We start from the raw sequence: 16569 nt of genomic DNA on the forward strand, positions 1-16569 counted from the left end.
AGGCCGCAAGTCGGCACCGGGAGGTCGGCGCTGAGCACGGGCACTGAGCGATGCCGGAAGAAAGTTCGTGGACCATAGAAACGCGGGGCTAGAGGGACCGGCGCCGCGGAGACGTCTCCGGCTAGCGAGGCCCCAAGCGGTGCGGCCGCTTGGTTAGACGCTGGGGGGCGCGCGACTGTCGGGATGCGGGATAGAGGGTCTGACCTGGTGAGTTTTGAAGGAAGAACTTCAATTCCTCCCTTCTGTCTTCCCCACAGGCTCAGGGTCCCAGAGTTGACCTCGTCCTGATTCTCTCTGGAGGCCATGAGCTCCTGGCCTTCTGGGGGCTCTCCTACCCGGAGCCCCTGAACTGGCTCCTCTTCCTCTGCCCTTGCCCACTTACGGGAATGGTGTTCCCTATCTATGCACTTGGAGGAGGAGGCTCCCAGGGGCTTCACATGACCCCAGGGTCTCCAGGTTTTCAAGAGCTGCCCGCCCCTGATGAGCCCCGTCCCCCCTATCTCACACTGAGAGCTCCAGCCCAGCGGCTGCTGCTGGGGCTTGGAGAGCCCCAGCCACGTCCAGGCACCGCTTGGTACATCAGCCCGCCGTGTCCTGGCACATGCAGGAGGCCCAGCAGCTTGCCCCTCATGTCTGGGACCACTAGGCTGGAAGGAATTTCCTGGACTGCAGAGAGGCCACAGGGGCTCCATAGAATCTCGTGTTTGGGGCTGGCCCAGGGCCTCAGGTGGTTGGAGCGCCGTGCTCCTAACGCTGCGGTGCTCAGTTGGGTTCCCACCTGGGCCAGTGAGCTGCACCCTCTACAGCTAAGATTGTGAACAACGGCTCTCCCTGGACCTGGGCTGCCGTGAGCAGCTGGAGGTGGCCGGCTGCTGTGCTGCCGGTGAGTGGCCTGCAGCCATCCTGAGGGGCCAGCAGCCAGCGAGGACTGTTGTGAGGGGCCAACCTACGGCCTCAGCCAGGGGCAGCGCAAGGCTCCTAACACCAGCATGGGCCAGGAAGCTGTGTCCTACACAACTGGACTGAGAAACAACGGGCTTGAGGGGGAGTGGGGTGCTGAGGCCTCACCGCTCACTTTCTGTGTGACCTGAGGTGAGTGACTGCCTCTCTGGGCCTCAGGTTCCTCATTCCTGAAATAGGGACTGTTTTCTGGTCTGCAGCCACCTTGGCAAGGGTGAGGCAAGAGAGGCCCCTTTGACTGCCACAGCCCCTCTTTATAGTCTGGGATCGGCCACTGTCCCATTCTAGAAGTTAGTTTCCCAATCTGTAGAACTCGCATTCCACATGCTTAGAATGAATCGAGATATCAGTATTATAGGTAGCTCATATTGCTCCATTACTTTTTTTTTATTATTAAATTTATTGGGGTGACAATTGTTAGTAAATTTACATAGATTTCAGGTGTACAATTCTGTATTACATCATCTATAAATCCCATTGTGTGTTCACCACCCAGAGTCAGTTCTCCTTCCATCACCATATATTTGATCCCCTTTACCCTCATCACCCACCCCCGCTCCATTACTTTTTTATAGTGACTAATGGTGCCTGCTGAGATAGGCTCTAATAAATATTTTTTACTTTTTATTCTTTTTTAATTGCTGGGGTAGGGCTGGAACCCAAACAACATTGAGAATCTGTTTTGCAATTGTGAGTTACTGGCCAGAGTGCTTTCCTAGGGGCACCTCTCTCTGCTTGGGAGGTTGGAGCTATCCCAGAACTCATTCCTGGTCACTTCTGGACCCTAAAATTGGTTGCACCCATGTATGGAGGTGGGGCAGGGTGCGAGGGAGTGTGTAGGCACAGGACAGTTGGCATTTTTAGAGTCCTGTCCCACCGAGCATTGAGGGCTCATGGTGAGACATGAGGGATTGGGGTGTGGGACGTAGTAGTCCCAGGAGCAGTAGGCTTTGGAGAATGAGAAGCCCCGCAAGGGAGGTTTAGGGGGGACCAGAGAGGAGGGCGGAAGCCTGGCGAACTGGTTAGTTGGACCCAAGTTGACCCCAAGGCACAGGCTTGGTAATCACTTTACTCCCCAAAGGGGAGAGGGATTGTTGGATGGGAACGCAAGAGACAGTGGGATGAACGGTAGATATTGAGAAGAGGGTAGACCAGGAGAGGTGGACCAGAAGGAAGCAGGGCCCAGACTGAGGTTAGGGAGGGATTGAGCAGTCAGAGGGAAGTGAGGATGCTGGAGTGGGAGGCACCAGATTTGAATACTGTCTCTGCCACTTGGGCTACAGATCTAAGGCAAGCCTGTTGCCCTCAGTGAGGCTCAGTGGAGTGCCCACCACACTGGGTTGTTGAGAGGATGAAGTGGGGTCCTGGATGTGAACATGCTGTCTGAACTGAAGTTTGGAGGACATGAGTAACCCGTAAGTCACAGATGAAGCTAGAAATAAAACTGCTGAGGGCAAGTGTTTATTTGATAGTGGAGCAGGCTGCAATGGGAGTCCCAGATAGCATGAGCAGAGGCACAGTGTTCCAAAATGTGAGGCGTGAACCGAGAAGTCAGAATGGCTCACTGTAGCTGACTGGTCAGGCTGGGGGAGGAGAGGGGTAGGAAAGGTGGCTGGGGCAGATGGTGAGAGGCCTTGAATGCCAGGCTAAGGGGTTCTAACTGTAGGGAGAGCTGTGGGAGGGTCCTAAGCAGAGACAGATCCTTCTGGAGCTGGTGGACTGGTGAGTGTGGCATATAGGAGATGTCTAGCCAGCTTGGGAGTCAGGGCACAGACTTCCAGAAGGCTGAGGAGGAACCTGCTAGCAGAGGAAAACCTTGGGCCTGCAAGATACTGTGTGGTTAGAGCACGGGAATGAGAGGTGAGATGAAGTGGCTGGGCTGCCTCATCCCAGGTGGAGGAACTTGGGGACTTGGTCCTCAGGGTACCAGGGCCACGACAAGGTTTTCAATGGTACACAAGTGTCATCCTACACAGCTATGAGAAGAGTCTGTCGGTCAGTGTGGGAGGGGAACTGGAGGCCAGGAAACCAGGGAGAAGGCTGGTACAAGGGCCCAGGTGAGCTGAGGCTTGGGGAATGGAGGACAGCATACAGCTCTGAGAATATTTCAGGGAGGAGAGTGGACAGAACCTGGTGCTTGTCTGGCTTTGGGAAGTGAGGAAGTGTGTGTATGTGTGGGAGTGAGGACATTTGAGGTTCCAGACTTCCGTGGATGATGGGGCTTCATCGTGATCATGTCCTGGGGCACAAGTGGTTGTTTGGGGGTGAGAGAGGGTTAATGCTTCACTTTTGCACAGAGTGATTTAATTAATTAATTCTGCAACCAGTAATTGAATTGAGCCCCTATCTTCTCCTGAGACCTTTGCTAGATCCTGAGAATAGAATGTTGACGAGGACAGAGCTGGGCCCTGCCTTCATGCAGAATGGGAAAGGCAGGCAGTAAAAAAGCAAATTAGTAAATAAGCAAGACGATCAGGGACGGCAACATGGGATGCGAAGGAAATAGACTGACGCGACAGATCCAAGCATCACCTACTTGACCTCTAACACAATCAGCAAAGCTGCAATGCTGAAATGTCATTTGAGCTGAGACCTGAATGGCCAGAAAGGATCTGCGGCTGGAAGGAACATTCCAGAGAGGGGAACAGCAAACACGAAGGCCCTGGAAATGAGAGAGATTGGTGGGTCAGTATAGTGGTGATGGGGCCAGTCTATACAGGGCCTGAAGGGCTTCTGGGTTTTATTCTAAGTGCAGGAAGGAGAGTTTTAAGTCAGGGAATGACAATATGGTGGGTTTGAAAAATTGCTGCAATATTGCCATTGAGGACCAGAGGAGGCAGAGAGGTGGGTGGAGGCTGTCACTATCAACTGTGGTTTGCAGGAGGTGGTGGCTTGAGGATAAGGGTGAGGGGTAGGTAGTAGTTACAGCTCTGACTTGGGTCAGGCAGAAGCAAGTGATGTCCTGGCTCCCTGTGGATATGTGACCGTGGACCAAACACATAATCTCTGTGTGCTTGGGTTTCCTCATCTATGAAATAGGTATCCTTGTGGTCCTTACCTCGTGGGCCTGCTCTGAGGATGTGGTGCATGTATTAGGTTGGTGCAAAAGTAATTGTGGTTTAAAAGGTTAAAAACAATTGCAAAAACTGCAATTACTTTTGCACCAACCTAATAGTAGTGGCTGGTACCATAGTGAGGGGTCCATAAGTGTAGGTCATTATCATTATTTCTGGGGGTGGGGGTGGGCATATGGGTCTGAAACTCAAGAAATGGATTAGGATGGGAGACTCAGATTGGGTAGTTGTCTATGTAGATCACCAGTGATGTTGCTCACTGGGGGACATTTGGCAATATCGTCACCACGGGAAGCAGGGATGGTATGGGGGAGGGTGTTACTCACATATAGAGGATAGAGAGCAGGGATGCTGCTCAACATCTTACAATGCACAGGACAGCTGCCCACAATAGAGTGATCTGGCCCCAGAATGTCAGTAGTGCCAAAGCTGACAAAGCCTGGTGTGGACAGAAGGTGTGGGTGCCCCTTTAAATCAGACATGCCCTGTCAGTTCACCAGTGTCCACTCTCGCCATGAAATTACCACGGAGGAAGAACCTTTAGAAGAAGGCTGCCCAGTAGAAACAGAATGTGAGTTACACTAAAGTAAAAAGGAACAGGTGAAACTGATTTTAATAACATTCCTTAACCCAACATGTTAAAAGTAGTGTGGTTTAAAAATGGAATCAATCTAAAAGTCATTCTTGCGATTAGTCACACTTCTTCTTTTCCTAGGAAGTCTTGGGAATCTGTTGGGTGCCCTTTTTGGCCCTTGAAGGTGGATTACAGCAGTCCCATAAGGTGGGGCAGGCGCGTGTGGCTATTTAGATTTAAGTTAAGATAATATTAAAATTTTGGTCCTCAGCGGGCGCTAGCCACTATCAAGTGTATAACAGCGCCACGTAGCTAGTGGCTGTCCCATTGGACAGCAAATCATACAACATTTCTGTCATCGCAGAAAGTTCTTTTTGACTGCTCTCCAGGACGCAGTTCAGGCCACCTACAGGGATCCCGGAATTGGGCGCGACAATAAGGCCCCTTCTCTCCCCTCTGCGCTCCCACCGCTCCCGACCCCCACGCTGTTGCGGTGACCCGCTCGGTTCCTGCCAGGAGGCGGTGGACCCCGCAGGCCGCTTGCAGCGCGCTCCTCGCCCCGCCACTACCTGCTCATGGACACGCGCCACCTACCTGCTTCGAGTTCACCGCGCAGCTGGAGGACGAGATGCGGGTGCCTTGAGTGCGGCTCCCGCGTGTACTCGAAGGGCCGCCGCGATCGCACTACTCGCTCAAGCCTTTGTGCGCGCCGCCTGCGGCCGGGCCTTCCTAGCGCTCCAGCCACATGGCGCGGCTCCGGTGCACAACCCCTGCACGCCTGCCCGCGCCGCTTCCCCGCCTCGGTTTCTCCATTTGCCCAGTGGGGAGTGCCCCACCTCCCCCATCGCTATCTGGCTGTATCTGGCTTCTCTGGGCCTCAGTTTCCCAATATGCTGGGCGGGGAAATCATGGCTGTTCTACATCAGAGCCAATGGCTGGCCTCTGGACTTGAGTCTCCCCATTTGCCTCACCGATAGACACGTCACTTCTCCCGCCCGGGGCACTGTAGGGCAGGGGACGCAGGGGGGACCACCCAGTGGAAACAAGACACTGAGCGCGCCATTCCTTGTGGGACTTCGGGCAGACTTAGCCGCACCTGGCTTCAGTTTATAAGTCGATCACTGTCACTGCGACCGAACTGTTCCAGTCGGGGGTGGAAAGGGAGCGGGAGGGGGCAGGGTTGGGTTTCTTGGTTCGCGGGCCCTTGCCCTGCGCCCCTGGGCACAATAAAAGCCGGCAGTGGGAGCCGCCAGCTCTAGGGAGGCGGAACCTTTGTGGCGACAAGCACGTTTCCGGCCGGTGCCCTTTCCCAGGGACGCCGCCGCCCCTCGCGCCCCCGCGCCCGCGCCCCCCGCGCCCGCGTCCCCGGTGCCGCGGGCCCCGAGCTCCCGGAAGTATCGGCCCCGCCGCCGCCGGCACTCGCGAGGGGAAGCCGGGGCCACCCGGGACCTAGTCCCGCTCTTCCGGACCCGAGAGGCTGCCGCACCAGGTACGGGGGGACGGGACGGAGGGAGGAGCCTGGCTCCGGGACGGCGCGAAGCCGGGCAGGGCCAGGGAGGGGCTGGCTCTCCCGGGGTGGGGGTGGGGCAGGACGGGGAAGGAGCGCGGGGGGGGCGGGCAGATGGAGACAACAGTGCTCTTTGCAGAAGTGGGGGTGGGGAGGGTCTCGGGGTTGTAACGGGGAGAGGGACAGAGGGGCTGTGGGATTACAGGGGGAAGGGGACAGAGAACCGGTTGGAGGCGCCGTGCTGGGTATAGCAGGGCGAGCGAAGGACGGAGAAACAGATACCAGCTGGACGCGGAAAGGCGGGCTTGGGAGAGGTAGTTTGGGAAAGGGACTCCAGAGGCCCTGGCGTATGGGAGGGGGAGCAGGCAACTGAGGCGTATGGAGAAAAGCGAAGATGTTAGAGGCTTATATGTGGAGCTGAGGAGAGAGGGACCCTTGGGGGGGTGGATGCAGCGAGTTCAGGAGCCCTGGGGTACACAGAAGGCACGCGGCCCACGGTCGTGGAGACGTACACATGAAATCGAGATGACGGATTAGAGAGTGGGGCGAGTGTATGGAGACTGTGAGGTGCTAGAGGTAGGTACAGGAGCCTTGAGTGAAAAGTGGGGGAATTGGGTTAGTGGGGCTCTGGGGTGTGCCTAGAGAGGAGATTGGGAGGACGCGGTGTATCTAGAGATGGGGTGGACTTACAGGGCACCTCGTGGGGATGCAGATGTAGGAAGGCCGTGGGGGCCGGGAAGGGGTTGCTGCGTGTTTCTGCGGAGAGGGTGCAACCAGGGCTGGGGCTGGAAAGAAGAGGCAGCAACGTGTTAGAGAAATTCAGGAGGCCGGAAGGGCCCGAGCTGTGAGATAAGAGGCCAAAACGATGTTAAGAGGGTAAATCAACTCGGAGATTAAATGGCTCTTGTGGGAGTAGGCAAGTGGCAGGCTGCTGCCCTTCTGTCTGGTCTGGGGGCTGAGAGGAGGACCCGGGAGGAAAGGTACGTTGGGGTGAGGATAGGTGGAACTCGGTTGGAGGCGTCGCTTAAGCAGCTTGGAGCCAGAGCGGTTGTGACCTGGAGTCCAAGTTTCTTTTTTATAGGGGAGGTAGGTCAGTGGTACAGAGGAGGTAGGGACACTTTGCCCAAGAAGTGGCGATTTTAACTTTTCTCTCGTCCGCCGCTCCCAGTTGCCGCTCCAGATGCTGCTGCTGCCCCCGCGGCCACCCCACCCTCGGTCCTCCTCTCCGGAGGCCATGGACCCACCGCCCCCCAAGGCTCCCCCTTTCCCCAAGACGGAAGGCCCTTCCTCTACTCCTTCAGCGGCGGGGCCACGACCCCCGCGGCTGGGCCGCCACCTGCTCATCGACGCCAACGGAGTCCCCTACACGTACACGGTGCAGCTGGAGGAGGAGCCCCGGGGCCCACCCCAGCGCGAGGCACCCCCAGGAGAGCCCGGCCCTCGCAAGGGCTACAGCTGCCCAGAGTGCGCCCGTGTGTTTGCCAGCCCTTTGCGGCTGCAGAGCCACCGCGTGTCGCACTCGGACCTCAAGCCCTTCACGTGCGGCGCCTGTGGCAAGGCCTTCAAGCGCTCCAGCCACCTGTCCCGGCATCGCGCCACGCACCGCGCCCGCGCAGGCCCGCCGCACACCTGCCCCCTCTGCCCGCGCCGCTTCCAGGACGCCGCGGAGCTGGCGCAGCACGTGCGCCTCCACTAAGCTCCTACCCACGTCTGGGCCTCCGCGTCTGTCCCACAGAGCAGCACTCGCACACACACTCCCTGGCTGTGATGAGGTTACTGCCTTACACTGGGCCTCAGTTTCCCCATCTATCCAAAGGGAGAAACGTCATTCCTTCCCTCTCCCTAGTTGTGTGATGTAGACCACGTCTTTGTCCCTCCCTGGGTCAGGGAGCCAGTCGGAACTGGGTTCCGGCCCAGCTGTGCTGTGTGAGCCTCTGCAAGTGACTTAAACTTTCTGAGCCCTGGTTTTCTGCTCTGAAGTGGTGAACGGTTGTCTGCGTGGAAGATTTGACAAAAGAGCACAGGCACGGTCTGGTTCCTTTCTGTACTTACCCTGTTCCACCCACTCCTCTCACCCTTTACTCAATAAACATTCCGCACTCCACTTCAGGGCTCTTATTTGCGAATTGGCGGTGGTGGGTGGGTGGGAGCGGGCAGCGGGGTTGGCGGTAGAGACCGGACTATAAACATCTGGGAACCTTCATCGCAGTGTGTGTTTCTGTCCGGAGCGATTTCCCGAAAGCCCAGGCGCCCCGCCCCCACCTCCCTCCCCTAGACCCTCTTCTCAGTCCCCCGGTCCGCTCTCTACTGGCGCCGCCAGCTCCTGGGGGACCTCTAAAGCCCCGCGTGTCGCCGCCGCCGCCTGCCACCAGGGGGGTAGCCCGGGGCCTTTCCGGAGTCGCCCGGACCCGAGAGGCTGTTGCACTGGGTACGGGGGCCGGGAGGCGGGCGACGGCCGCTGAGGGGGCGGGGCCGGGCGTTGGGGGATCTGCGCGTTGGGCGGGAAGGGCGGCCCCGCGGGCTCCCAGCGGGCTCTGCCCACAACTCGCGTAGAGGCTCGGAGGCCGGGCCACGGGTGGACCCCTGGGGAGTGCTGGGACCTAGAAAGATCTGGGGGTGGATGGGCGTGGACTAGAGCCTGGAGGTAGCCGGCCAGGGAAGTGGCAGAGGTGTTCAGGGAGGTGGCCCGCGCGGGTTGGTACCCGGGGTCCTAACGTGGCAGCCCGTATGAGAAGGCGTGGGTGTGTATAGCGCGGTTCACAGGCTTCTGGGTGCAGTGTGTAAGGTCAGGAGATCTGTTGGGTGGGGCCTCCAGACATCCTGCGGGGTGGCCAGAGGGGTCAGTGACCTGAGGAGGGCACAAAGGTTAAGGCAGAGCGAGGTCCTGGTTGTGCTTAGCCGAGCAGAGATCCTGTGCCTACGGTGGATGGTGGAACAGAGGATAGGAGGGGTTTCCCGGGGGAGACCTCAGGAACCCTGCAGATACAGTAATCAAGAGGCCAGGGCACCAAGACTGGAGGAGAGATGGAGGATGATGGATACAAAAGTTTGGGGCAGGGTCCGCAGAAGGGAAGGAATAGAGCCGTGGGGCCAGGCTTCCCTCCTGAGTGTAACCTCCCCCTCTCTCCCATCCGCCAGGCCTCAGCCACCCTCCGGATGCTGGTGCTGCCGCCCCCTCGCCCCCAGCCCCGCGTGCTGCCCTGCCCTCCGCTGAGGCCATGGAGGCCCCTCCCCCTCGGACAGGCCGGTCCCCAGAACCCGGACCTTCCTCCTCCGCGGGACCTCCCCAGACCTCGTCCCCGCCAAGACCCAACCATTACCTGCTCATTGACACGCAGGGCGTCCCGTACACCGTGCTGGTGGACGAGGAGACTCAGAGGCAGCCCGGGGCCGATGGGGCTTCACCTCAGAGAAAGTGCTACAGCTGCCCCGTGTGCTCTCGGGTCTTCGAGTACATGTCGTACCTCCAGCGACACAGCATCACGCACTCGGAGGTGAAGCCCTTCGAGTGTGACACCTGCGGGAAGGCATTCAAGCGGGCTAGTCACTTGGCGCGGCACCATTCCATTCACCGGGCTGGTGGTGGGCGGCCCCACGGCTGCCCGCTCTGCCCTCGTCGCTTCCGCGAGGCGGGTGAGCTGGCCCAGCACAGCCGGGTGCACTCGGGGGAGCGACCGTTTCAGTGCCCGCACTGTCCCCGCCGGTTTATGGAGCAGAACACGCTGCAGAAGCACACTCGGTGGAAGCATCCGTGAGCAGGGTACCTCAGGTACCATGGGGTCTGAGGGAGACTGGACTCCTGTTGTCCTCCGACACCCCGTGAGCACCTGAGGCTGGCTTGTGGGGCCCGGACACAAACACAGACCCACCTCTTGTGGAGGCTGAGCCCTGCTGAAGCAGGAGCTCACAAATAACCTTCAGGTCCCTGTGTTTCGGAGATAAGATGGGAACAAGACCTCACATTCAGAGTGGAGTCCTCTAGCCCCAGGACATCAGCTATTCCACGACTGAGCCCTGACTGGGGTTGGGGTGGGGAGCACGAGCTGTGCAAATTCTCTGGCCTGAAAACTGGGTTGGGGGCCATCAGGAACTGGCACCATTTTCCGGAGGCTTCCATGCTGATGTTGGGGGCAGGGTCCCCAGACCTGCCTCCCACTTCCCAGCCACAGCCAGAGACTGGATACTCAATAAACCTGTTTTTCACTTTGAGCACTGGAAGCTGGTTTTGGGGGACAGCTGCTTGATCCACCTGCTGCCTATCGGGGAGACTGAACAAGTGCCTGGCCCAGTGCGCCTTGGCTTGCCTGGCTGGGGACAGGGAAAGCTGGCCATCTGCACTGGGGCTAGTTCTAGCTTGGGTCCTCAGGATCTGTGTCATCTAGGCAGTTTTTAAACGTCTTTTTCAAGCCATGATCCATTGTAAGAAACACATTTTATATGGCAACCCATTGTACAGATATGCCAAATATATGTGACATAACAAATCATCTTTGCCATGTGCAGGTCACTGATATATTTTATTTTAGCAAACGTGCCACAGAGAGATCTGTGACGTTTATTTGAAAGGGTGTGTGATAGAATACTGAACTTTTCCCCCAAATGAAGTAGTGACAGTTCTGTCGTTTTAAAGTTAATACTTAGGAGACTTCTTTTACTTAGAGTAGAAAATCATTGCTGATTCCACCCTACTGTATTTTATTCTCTGCCCATGAACCTGTAGTTAGCAAAACCCTTATCTAGGGCAGGTGTCTCTTTCCCTGGAGTTTTGACCCAGGATGCCATTTATCTGTAATGTGAAGCAAGTAGGAGTGTGGCCATAGGTTCTCCCTCTGCAGGGTTAAAGCTGTGCTTTCATCAGGGCTGGCAAAAAATTTGAGATGGAGGCTGTCAGTGAACTGGGTGGAGAGACAGGTGGAACTGAGCTGGAAACGAAATAAACCCCTGCCTTCTCTATGAATTTTCTTGTGCCAGACACTGTGCTGGGCCTCATTTCTTCTTCCGACCTCTTTTTGGGCGGAAGAACACACCAGCCGTCTCCACTCTCCAGAGAGGGCAAATGCCTCGGCTGTCTGATCTAAAGTAATGCTAACAGCGCCCTGTGAACCCTGACTATATGGCCAGGTGCTGGGCTGGGCGTTTTGCGTGTGTCATGTCATTGCATCCTCCCACTTTACAGGTAAGTAAACTGAGGCAGGAGAAGCGGCCACGACTGGGATCTAGGTCTGAATTTGCCAAAGCCACCCCTTGAATCACTAGCACGGGAGTGGTGGGTGTTCTAGGACCCTATTTTCAGGGAGGGGTGACTCGATCCCCCAGGATCCTGGGAACCATGAACCTGCTGAGAGGCTGCCTGTGGGAAGTGAACGGGCGGGTTCGGGGGTCCACACGGGCCACTTCCCAGGGGATCGTTTAAGGGGATTCTCCCCTGCTTTAACTTTCCTGACTGTCTCCTACACTCCTCCGCCTCTCTCAGGCCCGATTCGGCGCGTCGCCACCCACCCGGGGAATCCCGGGAGCCACCAGTTCTCCAGGAATTAAGAATTTCGTGATGTTCCCTGCCCTCGTGGAGGGCGGGGGAGTGCTACAAGGGGCCATCGCGCAAGTGCGGCCCCGGCCTCAGCCGCTCACGGCGGGCCTCACTTGGGGCCCAGGCTACCGGAGAAGGCGCGCGGACCAGCGGACTGGGCGAGTGTCCCTGCCCGCCCCACCACTCGCCGCCCCTGCTGACCCGCCCGCCGGTGGGTGGGCGCTTTCCTCCGCTCCCCGCGACACTTTGCAGACGCTCCCCGGCGCCGGGCATGGGCGCCGTCACCGCCTTCGGTCCCCGGGCCAGATTCCTTGCGCGGGTGGGTGAGCGCGGGGCCCCGGCCCTTCCGATCCTGGGCACCTGCGGGCGGCGGGGGGTGGCCGCATCTGTACCCGCGGCTAGGCACATCTCCCGCTGGGAACCCCTGCCACCATCACTCCCCTTCCTACCCGCGGGACAAAGGGCGGGGGCGGGGGCGCACATTCCCACGCGTGACCTTTCCCCGCACTGCGCACGCGCTCAGCCCCACACCACGGGGGAGGGGTTGTGCCCGCTCACGCGAGTGCAGGGCGTGAGGGTGCCCATGGGTGGGGGAGGCGCCGGTGTGTCGAGTAGACCCTCACCGCATACCTGGCAGTTGGGTCACAGTTCCCCACGCACCTTTAACTTCTTTTGGCCCCGAGGTGACCTGTGATGAGGGTCCATTCCATTCAGGCCGGGATGTCACCACTCTGTGAACCCCACGGGAACACAGCTCCTTCTTCCCCGAGAACCTATGTAGGAGTGCAGGAGTTTGTACCCTCAGGTGTCTTCCCTCAGTCCCGAGGGTCTGGGTCCCCCTTCCATCAGACCCAGGAGTCTCGGCCCTCAGCACCTCCCCCCTTGGTCCTGAGTTGGGTTCCACCTCCTGGATGTCCCCAGGAGGCCATCTGTGTCCCTCCACCTGGGGCTGTTCTTTCTGTCCAGTGCCTCTGAGGCGCTTAGCTGTCCGGGTCCGCCGGAGGCCGCGCCATGAATGACCGAAACAGTCGGAGGAAGACACGTGAGGAAGCTGGGCCCCTGCCCCACCCTTGGTCCATAGCCACTCTGCCCACTTCTGCCCTCTCCTTCCCAGGGCTGCTGCGGTTGGGGGCTGGTCTGAGGGGTGCGGGGACTTCCCCGGGCTGACCCCCGGCTTCTCCTCTGCAGTGAAAAAGGACGATGAGGCCTTTGAGATCTCCATCCCCTTCGACGAGTCGCCCCACCTAGACCCACAGCTCTTCTACAGTCTGAGCCCCTCTCGGGGAAACTTCGAGGGTGAGCTGGGGGTGGGGGTAGTGGGGCGGGACGCGAGTCAGCTGGGGTGCAGGGCCCTCGAGGCCCGGGGTGTGACCAGGGTGCCCACTGTCACTAGAGCCTCCGGAGGCTGCATCCCTGATGAACAGCGTCAGGGCGCAGCTGCACATGGCCCTGGAACGGAACTCGTGGCTGCAGAAGCGCATCGAGGACCTGGAGGAGGAGAGGGACTTCTTGCGGTGTCAGCTGGACAAGTTCATCTCCTCTGCGCGGATGGATGCAGGTGAGGGCGCCCCATGAGGCTGTCCCCTCCTCAACCGACTCCTGGGCCCTGACACCTAGCTCTGGCTCTTCTTGGGGACAGGACCCTTTTCACCCACACTCTTTGGTGGCTCAATGGGGACCTGGCATCTTTACCTTTAACCCCGTGGTATTTCTGGGACCCGAAGTCCAGCTTCATTCCTGCTTCTGTTGGTCGGCAGGACCCTGTGACCCATCCCTTCTGCAGAAAGGGCTTTCCTTTGTCAAATCTTTAGCCATATTTCGGAGAACCTCACCTCTACACTCCCTCTCTTGGTGCACAGCCCCTGACGGGCTCCCTTGCAAGTTTCCACATCCTTCTCTGTGAATTCCACTGAAAGCCAGGACAAGGAGCCTGTTTTTTTTTTTTTTTCCTTTCAAGATTGATGTTATTGGTGACCCCTGTGCTCTGGAACCATCTCTAGCTTGGGTTGCTGGGACATAGTGTTGTCTCCCCACAATGATCAGAACCTACCCAGGATGGTCAGGCCCAGTGGCCTCTGGACTTTCTCAACACTGGACCTCCCCCAGCCCACCTTCTGCGTTCCCTCCCCCAGCGCTCCCTCTTCTAGGTGGAGGCAGGCACCTGCCATTCCCAGCCTACTAGAGACAGAGCCCAAGATTTCTCTCAGGGTCTCAATCCTCCACCCCAGGCCTTTCCTGCCCCTAGGGTGTCCAGAGTCCACTCTTCTGGAGGTCCTCCACTGTGGGAACCCCACATAGTCATGGACTCTCCCGAGGTCCCCGGGCTGCTCTTGGTCCACTTGGTTCCTCCTCCAGCCCTCTTGCCACCAAGTTTAGGAGTGAGCTGAGCATCCTAACCCAAGCCCCAATACCCACCCCAAATCCCAGCTTATTGTCCTATATTCAGCTGTCTCTTGCAGGGACCTAATTTCCTATCCACCTGTTTTCTTGGGAGGCCTCCCTTCCTGGGGACCTGTGTGATGTGACTTCCATCCCCTCCAGACACACCTTACTTCCTCCTCCCTCCTGTTCCTGCAGCCAATGTGTGTGTGTTATGTCTCTCCCACCTCTCTCCAGAGGACCACTGCCGGGTGAAGCCTGGGCCCCGGCGGGTTGAGGGCGACAGCCGGGGTGGGGCTGGGGGCGAGGCCTCAGACCCTGAGTCGGCAGCCTCCACGATCAGCGGAGTATCTGAAGAAGGCAGTAACGTCGACAGGAAGAGGCAGAAGCAGAAGGGAGGCCCTAGCCGGAAGCGCTTTGGGAAGCCCAAAGCCCGGGAGAGGCAGCGGGGTGAGCTGGGGGCGCGGGGTGCAGTGTGGGAGCTCTGGGCTGAGACTTGCTGTCACCTCCCTTCCCTATTTGTAACAGACCAGACCTGTTGGTGGGTTCCAGCCTTCATGTGTGGTCCTGGTTTATACTGTACATTTTGGTCCACCCTCTCTAGACCTTTCTGTACATCAGTAACAAGGGGAAGGGCGATGGCTCAGGTGGCTGGCAACTTAATCCTCTGACCTGCTCTCGTGTTTGTATTTTCCTCCTCATCCTCTCCTGCTGGCCTTCCTTCAATTTTCCTCTCCTCTAAATCCTGTCTCCATTTCTCATATCTCTTCACCGCATTTTCCTCCCGTTTCCCATGTTGTTCTCCTGCTCTTCCTGTGTTGGGCTGCTTGGTCACATCTTCCGTCTCTGTTCCTTTGCTCTGTGTGGGCCCGTCACCCCATCTCTCTTGTCCTCACACCTGCCCTCCCATTTGTCTCACTTCCTCCACATTTGAATTCCGTGTGGCTCTATCATCTCATGTCTATCTCCATCCCCTCCAACCTTCTCTATCTCCATTTCTTCATCACGTCTGTATCTTCCCATGTCTGTCTCTCTGTACCATATCTCCTTGGCCCTGCAGTGAAGGATGCAGACGGTGTCCTCTGCCGCTACAAGAAGATCCTGGGCACCTTCCAGAAGCTGAAGAGCATGTCACGGGCCTTTGAGCACCACCGTGTGGACCGCAACACGGTGGCGCTGACCACGCCTATCGCAGAGCTGCTCATTGTTGCCCCTGAGAAGCTGGCAGAGGTGGGTGAGTTCGACCCCTCCAAGGAGCGTCTGCTCGAGTACTCGCGCCGCTGTTTCCTGGCCTTGGATGACGAGACCCTCAAGAAGGTGCAGGCCCTCAAGAAGAGCAAGCTGCTGCTTCCCATCACCTACCGTTTCAAGCGGTGATCCCGCCCACCTGGCCTGGGACCTGCCCTCTGACTCCCACTTCCCTTCCTCTCCACCCTACCTGAAACGTGGGCGAGTGTGTGCATGAGTGGTGTGCCCTCGCTAGGGCCTGGGGGTGCACGGCGTTGTTCGTCCTCTCCCTCCTGCAGACCCCCACTCCCACTCCTGGTCCCTTCTATATAGATCTGTCCTCCTTGCCTCCCACATCCCCAGCATCCTCCCCTTCCTCCGCATTCCCAGCGTTGGGGTCCTCACTTAGCCTCACAGGCACCCGAGCTACTTACTGCCCAGGTGCTGGGTTCTGCCCTTTCCTAAACACTGGCACCCTTCCTGCCCTCACTGGGCCCTTCCTCCTGGGAAAACTGCCGGATTCTACGGGGCGGGGGCACTGTACATACCCGTTCTCCGCCCCCAGCCCCGAGGACCCTAATTCCGGACCCCCCCAGTCCACGTGAAGCAGATTATTATTCAGATAATTTAAATTAAAAAGACGATAAAATTTGGAATAAACTAGGTCCCGGCCTCTTTCTGGGAGGGGGTGGCCGTTGCCCTGGAGACAGTGACAGGGCCCTGAGGCTTCCAGGAAGCAGGCGGTCGGGAGGAAAACCGGGGAGGTTGGGGAGACGGTGTAATTAGCACCCCCGTAGGCAGCGGTGGGAGGGGGAGTAGCAGCTGTGTCCCGGGAACACGGAGGGGCAGAGCTCTGGAAGAGGAGTGAACACTACCCATTGGGCTGTTTGGACTCGAGGCGCGGCGGCAGGAGGCAGTACTCAGTGACCTCCAGCAGAGGCGGCCACCGTGGCGTGGGGGGTCGGGGGAGCTCCTCTGGGAGGAGGCTTCCGCCCGCCCGCTAGGAGGCGGTCATGGGAGATTCAGTCTCCTGGAAGCGTCCTCGGCTTTGCCGGCGGCCGCACTTACGCAGTTGCTACAGCAACCAGGACCAGGCGGCCTAGCATAACGGTCGGGAATTCAGCTCCTTCCCTGGAAGAAGGGAGTCTCGCGCACGCGTGCTGGAGACTCTGGAACCCGTCCTCGCGGAGTGAGAAACCGCGCGTCAGACCAACGTCTGCGCAGGCGTAGAAGCCCATCTCGCGCTCCTCCTCTTCCATCCTGCGCAGGCGCACAAAGCCGCGCTACCAACCGCAGCGGCCGCGCGCACCGTTCACACCGC

The 16569-nt window shown here is 58.4% G+C and overlaps 3 protein-coding genes across 9 annotated transcripts; all 3 read left to right on the forward strand.

The window, feature by feature from the left end:
• The first annotated feature begins 5804 nt into the window (after positions 1–5804).
• ZNF580 (zinc finger protein 580) lies at positions 5805–8219 on the forward strand. 3 transcript variants are annotated; one of them, XM_081030448.1, is made up of 2 exons: positions 5805–6097; positions 7284–8219. In XM_081030448.1, the coding sequence occupies exon 2, from the start codon at positions 7296–7298 to the stop codon at positions 7809–7811; it is 516 nt and encodes a 171-aa protein (XP_080886574.1). In that variant the 5' UTR covers positions 5805–6097; positions 7284–7295; the 3' UTR covers positions 7812–8219. The 3 variants fall into 3 exon arrangements, with proteins under 3 accessions (XP_080886574.1, XP_080886575.1, XP_080886573.1); XM_081030449.1 differs by lacking the exon at positions 5805–6097 and adding an exon at positions 6217–6691; XM_081030447.1 differs by lacking the exon at positions 5805–6097 and adding an exon at positions 6732–7201.
• Positions 8220–8615: 396 nt separating this feature from the next.
• ZNF581 (zinc finger protein 581) lies at positions 8616–11139 on the forward strand. Its single transcript, XM_081030446.1, is given in 2 exon segments — positions 8616–9310; positions 9313–11139. Coding segments are annotated over 2 exon segments (729 nt in total). The 5' UTR covers positions 8616–9139; the 3' UTR covers positions 9871–11139.
• A 430-nt stretch (positions 11140–11569) lies between these two features.
• CCDC106 (coiled-coil domain containing 106) lies at positions 11570–15910 on the forward strand. 5 transcript variants are annotated; one of them, XM_081030661.1, is made up of 6 exons: positions 11716–11961; positions 12564–12684; positions 12831–12938; positions 13036–13200; positions 14259–14471; positions 15082–15903. In XM_081030661.1, the coding sequence occupies exons 2-6, from the start codon at positions 12654–12656 to the stop codon at positions 15396–15398; spliced, it is 834 nt and encodes a 277-aa protein (XP_080886787.1). In that variant the 5' UTR covers positions 11716–11961; positions 12564–12653; the 3' UTR covers positions 15399–15903. The 5 variants fall into 5 exon arrangements, with proteins under 5 accessions (XP_080886785.1, XP_080886787.1, XP_080886786.1 ...); XM_081030660.1 differs by having other exon boundaries at positions 11728–11961; positions 12609–12684; positions 15082–15910; XM_081030663.1 differs by having other exon boundaries at positions 11739–11853; positions 12609–12684.
• Positions 15911–16569: the final 659 nt, after the last annotated feature.

The sequence above is a fragment of the Rhinolophus hipposideros genome (assembly GCF_964194185.1).
Source record: "Rhinolophus hipposideros genome assembly, chromosome: 21".
Taxonomy (NCBI): domain Eukaryota; kingdom Metazoa; phylum Chordata; class Mammalia; order Chiroptera; family Rhinolophidae; genus Rhinolophus; species Rhinolophus hipposideros.